The following is a 7,760-nucleotide window of genomic DNA, read 5'->3' as shown; positions in this document are numbered from 1 at the left end:
GTTGCCCTACATGATTATGATCACATAGTAGCCCTACATGATTATGATCGACCTGATGTAATTTTTGGTGTGCTTATTGTGATGTGATAATTTGTCACTTTATGATCATATTATAAATGAATTTCTACTTGGTTTATTTGAACTTCTTCGCCTCGTGATTTATATACCTATATGCTCTCCGATTTATTAGTCTTGCACGTGCCATGTTTAGACGAATGATCTCCAAGGTGAAGTTGTGTCTGTTGGTTGGTTTTACATACATATACACAATATACTCTCTGATCTATTAGTCGCCATATGGCATATCTCGTGCGCTCCTTATGCTTTTGAAGGCCACCAAGGCAATGCGCAAACATGGAGTCATCATGATGCAACCTTCATATTTTCCCGGCAAGTAGGACCACCCAATCATTAGATCATCGGTTCTTCCCCAATAATTCAGGGAAAATATGATCATCGCTTCATCGGCTCCCCGGTAATTTTCCACCCATAGTTTGTAGCATCTCTCCTTTGTTTACCATTTTATTTCTAACTTATCCTTCGTTCACCATGTTCACCTCAAGCATCTTCTTCTTCAGCACCGTCAGAAAATACCCATCACGGGTGCAAGAGTTTACTAAATCATTCGTTTCTGCCGGCAGTCCCGGCTGCGTCGGTGCACCCTCTCGTTGACCCACCCATTCTTTCTCATCTTTTTTATTTGTTTCTCGACATAAAAAAACGATTCTTCCGTTCTTGTATGGCATGATAAATAAAAATTGATTCTTTTCTTTATTGATGCGGGAGCGTGTGAGAGGACGAGGAAGCACCGGCGGCAGTCGGCGACGGGAAGAGAAGTGGACCGTGGAACATGCCGGCCACGTGCACCCCCAGCTCCCTCCGCGAACCGCGTAACAGAGAGGTTAGTAGAATAAAAATCAAATCTTTGCAAGCAGGGAGAAAGCGGCCGTCGGTTGATTAAGGGGCAGGGGAGAGCAGAGCGGGGCAGAGGAGGCTTTGCTTTTGCTTGGTTCCTCTTCCTCCTCCTCCTCCCCTGTCGACAAGCAAAGGCCACCCACCCCAGCTACCCACCCAACGCTGCCCGCGCAACCTCTCGTCCCTCCCCCGCATTCCCCTCCTGGGAACGGATCCTCTAACATCATGAAGAGATGTCACGAAGCTATAGTGCAATCCCAGTGCAAAACGAAGAAGGGATGTCACGGACACTATAGCAAAGACAATATGCGCAATTACTGCGTGTCGGTAGAAGTAGCCGGGACGACCGGCCGCGGGGCATTGGCTTGGATAACCGGTCGAGGGCCATTGGACAGATGCACCGGCGGCCTCGGCGGAGCGGCTCCATGCCCCACTACCGCAGCGGTCAGTGGCCTCAGTGGAGCAGCGCCACGGCCCACCGCCATAGGTCCCGCCGGAGCCGGCGGCGGCGGCCGAAGTCCAGCAGTGCCACGATCCGCAGCCGTAGACGCTCCGGACGCCAGCACTGGTTTTTGGCCGGGTGGGATGCCACTCCCTGCAGCAACCGCTGGTCGCACTCCCGGCGGCACGCCGCGCCCTGCCGGCAAGACCGGCCTCTGCCCTAGCGCACCGCCGCCTCGTCCAGCCGGCGTCGCTCCGCCCCCCAAGGTTCTTTGGATCAGCAGAAGGAGCACTCCCCCGCCTAGCCATGGCGAGGGGAGGGATACGGGTTGCGCGGCCAGGACCACAGCAAGGAAAACCCGGCAGAACGGAGCGCTTGGCAACCCTAGGCGGCTGAAGGACAGATCGGACATGACGATCTTCAACCCTGCATGGCTCGATAAGCAGGGGAGGCGCGTCCAGGCTCTCCTGGGCCACATACCCAGTCGAAGCCGGTCCACCAGGCCCTTCGTCAACACCCCCATGTTGGGCCTCATACCCATGCACAGGCTTGCAGCCGGCCCACTCCTCGACAGTCCCTTCGCGGTCCAAGAGGAAATTCAAACAAGCAGCCCTAGCCACCCGAATCTCAGCCGCCACCCTGATCTCCGGCACCAGGGGCACTGGCTCCGGTCTCCCTCTTCTCTTATTCTTCTTACGGACAACCCGAGTCCAAGCGTCTTGCAGGAAAAAATCTGACAAAGTTATGGGTTTGATGCATACCTTAGGTAGGATGGGACTCTGCTAGGGCTGATTTTTTTATGGTCCGTGTTTCATCATCATCATGGAATTTGGTTGAACACAACGACTGTCCCGAAGTTGCTCCAAGTAATTTTCCGCCCATAGTTTGTAGCTCAAACCAGGTCGCTCTTGAGGAGTGAGAAAACCTAACAGGCCTCGCGAGTCGCTCGGCGACTCACGAGGCGTCCAGCGCCGCCACCCAAAAAGCCTCTCCACCGTTCCCTCCTCGCCGCAGCCGCCGGCCGGCTTGCCGGTCGACGGCGGCGGGCTGCTAGGCCTCTTCCGTCTCCACCCATGTCATGTCCCTTCTTCCCATGACCCTCGATCTTGGAGCTCGGCAGCGCTGCGCTCTAGCCATGCGCTCGTCCTTCCCGGAGATGCAGCATGCTATGAGAGCTGGTGTACGGCGGTTCGTCGCCACGGAGGTCAGCTACGCGCTTGTGTTCGGCGGCTGCGTACGTCTCGTCTCGCCCGACGACGCGCGTATGGCGTCCTGTGTGCGTCGTCCCGAATCTACCACGGCCTGAGGCGGGCCTGCTCCTACCGGCTCGATTAACGGCCTGGCAGGAGACTCTCGGCGTATGTATTGTTGCGGCGGCTGTGGTGGTGCACGGGCAATCTGATCTGGCCTGTTTGATACCGCTGTGGACGGCCATGATGCCAGCATGGATCAGGACAAATATGATGCTTGATGGCAGCTCTTCAGACTTTCAGTGGTTGTCGATACGGCGGTGGTTGGCTGAGTGCAGCTCTGATCCGCTCGACGGCCTTCGGAAGGCATGCCACCGTTGGTAGATGGTTGGGCGGCCACAGACGGCGATTTGACGCAGAGGGTATGGTTGCGCAGCGGCGTGGTGGATTCTAGTCCAGTGCATGTAGCTGCTGGGATTGTGAAAAGTGGCGGGGATGACACATGATTGACTTCGATCTGGTGGTGCTTCTAGTATCCGGTCTCGAGCTCCGGGGTGAAAATCCAAGGTCTAACCCATGTTGGTTTTACCTGGCAATGGCGATGTTTTTGCATCGTTACCTTGTTGAAGGCATTGCATGGATATGCTCAGACTTGCTTCTTCAGGATGAAAACCTAGATTCTGATCATTGGTGGTCGGATCCGGTGACGGCAGTGTTTGAGCATCGTTGCCTTGTTGAAGGCGTTGTTGTTGAAGAACTTTTTCGTTGTCCTTGTGGTGTCAAGAGATGATTGGTGCGGATATGGTCGTCGATGTAGTTTGTCGGTCGCTGTTTTGATCATAGGGATTTTTTTTACTCGCTTAGGCATAGCTTTGGTCTTGTATGACTTTGTTTTTGCCGGCGTTTTTTTTAGCGTGAGTGCGTTGGTGTTGGCTATGTGCATCCTAACTATGCAGAGGCCGGGTTTGTGCTCTTTGTGTCTGTATCTTCTTAATGTTTCATTTTGAGTCAATAAAATCCACCCTTTTTCGAAAAATCTGCAACCTATCCTTTGTTCACCATGTACGCCCATTGGTGGATCGCAGCGCCGCCCGCTCTTGTTTATCTTATTACACGCTGCAAGTAGTGCCAACCATCTGTCCCGTGGCGCCTCCGGTAGCCCATGTGCGCCCTGTTGTCCCTTCAACGGTCAAGGAAAAGGGGATCTGATGGCGCCCATGGAGAGGATGGAACCTAGACAGCAGCAACACTACTAGCAGTCATTTTGCCCTTTGCAGTCCCTGCCATCCTCCTCTCGCCTGCAGGCCGGCTCCTACTTCCAAGGTGAGCTCTCTCTCTGCCGCCTCTATCTATGTATGTACTGGTTGATTGATGGATGTGGATCTCCGCACCGCGGCAGCAACTTTCTCTGGTTTATTTGACCCTTTTCCATACCCCCATTGCTGTCAGCTCAAGGTAGTATATCTGCCACACATTCCCGTTGTGTAACTGTGGGAAAGGTGTCACTTTTGGATACGGAGTACTTCAGTTTGTGGCAACGCCATTGCTTTCCGTGGAATGAGCTTCAGGTGAACTCAAAAGGGCATCGATCGTTGCATCTCTTAGAATAGAGCATGGGGAGTGCTTCTCTTTTTCCTTGGGTGTCCGTGCTCGTCATGGACATGGAGCGAATTCCGGAAATAATCTAGTTTATCATCTGCTTGTGTCGTACTTCCTCCGTTCGGAAATACTTATGAAAAAATATATAAAAATAGATGTATCTAAAACTAAAATACGTCTAGATACGTCTATTCCTCCGATAAATATTTCCGGACGGAGGGAGTACTTACTCAAATGCCGGAGTACAAACATCCCGGATGAATGGCGATCCGGCCGGCCACCTGCATATTATTGTGCAGCCAGAGTGTTTCGTTTTTCATCACCAATGACAAGGTTCCGGACATTTTTGTGCAGCTAGATCTGTCTGATTCGGCGGTTCTCCGGCGGGGAATCTGCGGCAAGAACAGAGCGTTGAACCGCGGTTGTGAACTCTGATCGCGCGCGGTTGCTGGGACGATGCAAGCGGCGGCGCGGCAGGTGGAGGACAAGGAGTGCTACAGCTACACCACCAATGGCGCGGCCAACGGGCGGGCGCACCGCAAGAACCCGGCCGCGTCCTCCAGGCTCAAGCCGATGCCGTCCAAGTGGGACGACGCGCAGAAGTGGCTCGTGGGCATGTCCAACAGCGGCGGCGGCGGCGACGGGCTGCACGGCGGCAAGGCCGCCAAGCCCCGCAACTCCAACGCCGACGACCGGCGCCTCCTCAGCTCGTCCTCGCAGAACGGCCGCATCTCCTGCAGCAGCGTGGACGGCGGGGTCGAGTACAACATGGTGGCGGCGCCCCCGACGCCGCCGCAGCTGGGCGAGGACGACGTCGGGGAGACCAAGAACATGGACTGCAGCATGGTGCGGCCGCACTGCCACGGTTCGCCCGTGTCGGTGTGCCTGCGGGACATGGGCACCGAGATGACGCCCATCGCCAGCAAGGAGCCGTCCAGGGCCGCCACGCCGCTGCGCTCCACCACGCCCGTCGCGCGGAGCCCGATACCGTCCCGGTCGTCCACGCCGGGGCGGCGGCGGCAGGACGCGCCGCCCGCGGCCGCTCTTGGCTCCGACGTGGCCAGGGCCGCGGAGCAGGCCGCGGTAAGCAACAACGCCGTCAGCGGCGGCGAGGCGGACATGGACAGCGACGGCGGCGCTCCCAGAGCCAACACGCTCGAGTCCCGCGCGGCGGCCTGGGACGAGGCCGAGCGGGCCAAGTTCATGGCGAGGTGCGCACGAAACGCAACCCATAGAAAATCGCCAGCGTCGCGCGCAGATCTGCTCGCCAGCTCCCTTAATCCGTTCATCGATCGTGACATTTTCCCCGGCTCGTGTGGATGGATGCAGATACAAGCGCGAGGAGGTGAAGATCCAGGCCTGGGAGAACCACGAGAGGCGAAAAGCCGAGCTGGAGATGAAGAAAATAGAGGTAACCACATTTCTGAAGATTCCATCCTTTGGCGCTAGACCGAATCTCATGCCATGATTGTGCAAAGGCGCGTACAGAAAGGTGGCGAGGATGGCATCAGTTTTCGTGCTCCGTCCATCCATTCATTCTCACACAGGAGTTTGCAGTGGTCCATCCAATTAGTAGTAGAATTCATTCGCTGCACGTCTGCGCCTGCATAAGCCTACAGCGAAACAGACAAGCGGCGCTGCGGATCTTGAATGATCCATCACCCTATCTTTTCCGAACGAGCGATCTTGAATGGCACCACAGACACTGACTGGCCCAATTGAATTCACCGTACCAGTGGCGCAGTAGATCGCCATTACCATCACACGACACTGCTCGACCATCGCCGCAGTGGATCTGCGGCCGCTTGATGCGCCACATGAGCACTGTCGGGCGCTTATTAATTTATTTACTGCGCGCGCTGATGTCTTCACGCATGCCTGCGGTCGAAAATTGATGATTGAACTGAACCCGCAGATGAAGGCGGAGCAGATGAAGGCGCGGGCGCAGGAGAAGCTGGCGAGCAAGCTGGCGACGGCGCGGCGCGTGGCGGAGGAGAAGCGGGCGGTGGCGGAGGCGACGCTGAACGAGGGCGCGGCGAGGACGTCGGAGAAGGCGGACTACATCCGGAGGACCGGCCACCTGCCCTCCTCCTTCTTCTCCTTCAGAATCCCCTCCCTCTGCGGCTAGGCTCAACTGCCTCCCTACACAGGACAGATTCATAGGGATCACCGTATATGCACCTTGCCGGAGTGGAGTTCTTGCCATGTGTAGCCACCTCCACTGCCCCACTGCTTCATTTTGTGTCCATTCTCCACTGTAGGGGTTGATTGCTCGGTTGATTGCCAAGGGAAAGAAAATGTAGGGGTGAATGCACTTTTATATGATCCACATAGCCTGCTTCTCGATTCTCAACGAAGGTAGATAAAAGTTGTGCGCCTCTGCTACAATCAGCCAGTCATACATGTGCCTTGTTTGTCTGCTAGAATCATCTGAGATTGTTTTTTCTTTCTTTAACATATGTATGGACACAAGCACTCATATATACGCGCATATACTCGCCCGTATGAATGCACACACGCATGCCCTACACCTATGAGCATTTTCGAGAGACCGAGCCGGCATATCATTTTGAGATTTTACGAAATCACCGTACACACCTCATAATCGACGGAAACGTCTCCTCCCATAGAACGCGCTTCGTCGAAAATTCTGAAATAAATCCAAAATAATTGCGAGCAACAGAACTTGAATCATGATTGTGTCACCTGTGATTGTTATCTATGGATGTTTTTTCACCGCTCATGCAAGAACCACTGCAGGTGGGCGAAGTTTGAGCATGCTACTTCCTCCATTTCCTTATACAAGGCCACTACGAAAAATACATTTTGTATCTATACAAGGCCACTAACGATAATCGAGACAAAAATTAATGTTGTTTTCTTGTAGTACTAGCAACTTGTTTAATACTTGCATGCATTTAGTCATAATGACATTGAGCTATTTCCTTCCTATTCCTTTCTTACATGCATGCAGAGCATTAATGATCCGGCTAACGAAAAGAAAAATTGGCATACAAAGCACTTATTAAATTTTATTTTGATATCTGTAATCTAAGTTTATGGTATTGTATAAAAGAATAGAGAGAGTATCTGTGATCGCCGCACGAGCAGCTTTCAATGGACCTGATTCTCATCTTTGAAAGGGACTCATAAAAAACCAAAAGAGGATTCTAGTCTAGATCTGGAGAGAAACATAGTGTTATTTACAGGTTGGTCGAGTAGCAAATCCGCAAAGCAAACATGCGGCTAATCATTTCCCTTACACAGATCGATATTATCGAAAAAGGATTTCCTCCGCTTTAGATTATAAGGCAATCATTACCGATTACAACCGAGAGATCGATACAAACGCACGTCACCACCACACACAGCCCACACACCCAGGGTAAGATACAAAGGTACCAGGCACCGACACACCACCCCACCAACAGCCAAGCAAACTACAGATGGGCGAGGAAGACCGCTTGGAGCCGATGGAGATCTTCACAAAAAGAGGTGAGCCAGACAACAACGAAGTTAGGACTCCAAAGCGGTGCCTCCCAGAAGGTTACGATCATGGATAGCCGCCACCGCTCGATCCCGAAGATCAGGTTTTCACCCGGAGCAAGACGATA

General features: G+C 53.6%; 1 protein-coding gene across 3 annotated transcripts; it reads left to right on the top strand.

The window, feature by feature from the left end:
- The first annotated feature begins 3,639 nt into the window (after positions 1-3,639).
- LOC119286665 lies at positions 3,640-6,575 on the top strand. 3 transcript variants are annotated; one of them, XM_037566086.1, is made up of 5 exons: positions 3,640-3,870; positions 3,997-4,115; positions 4,501-5,357; positions 5,476-5,557; positions 6,062-6,575. In XM_037566086.1, the coding sequence occupies exons 3-5, from the start codon at positions 4,603-4,605 to the stop codon at positions 6,272-6,274; spliced, it is 1,050 nt and encodes a 349-aa protein (XP_037421983.1). In that variant the 5' UTR covers positions 3,640-3,870; positions 3,997-4,115; positions 4,501-4,602; the 3' UTR covers positions 6,275-6,575. The 3 variants fall into 3 exon arrangements, with proteins under 3 accessions (XP_037421983.1, XP_037421984.1, XP_037421982.1); XM_037566087.1 differs by lacking the exon at positions 3,997-4,115 and having other exon boundaries at positions 4,505-5,357; XM_037566085.1 differs by lacking the exon at positions 3,997-4,115 and having other exon boundaries at positions 3,641-3,870.
- The last annotated feature ends 1,185 nt before the right edge of the window (positions 6,576-7,760 follow it).

This window comes from Triticum dicoccoides, chromosome 4A (assembly GCF_002162155.2).
Source record: "Triticum dicoccoides isolate Atlit2015 ecotype Zavitan chromosome 4A, WEW_v2.0, whole genome shotgun sequence".
Classification (NCBI taxonomy): Eukaryota; Viridiplantae; Streptophyta; class Magnoliopsida; order Poales; family Poaceae; genus Triticum; species Triticum dicoccoides.
This window is presented reverse-complemented; position numbering and strand designations above follow the sequence as displayed.

Excerpts from the sequence above, each read along its gene's own strand:
- LOC119286665 (XM_037566087.1), top strand. The coding sequence starts at position 4,603 with ATGCAAGCGGCGGCGCGGCAGGTGGAGGACAAGGAGTGCTACAGCTAC. Across the intron at positions 5,358-5,475 it reads CGGGCCAAGTTCATGGCGAG|ATACAAGCGCGAGGAGGTGA; the intron begins GTGCGCACGAAA and ends GGATGGATGCAG. Across the intron at positions 5,558-6,061 it reads TGGAGATGAAGAAAATAGAG|ATGAAGGCGGAGCAGATGAA; the intron begins GTAACCACATTT and ends CTGAACCCGCAG.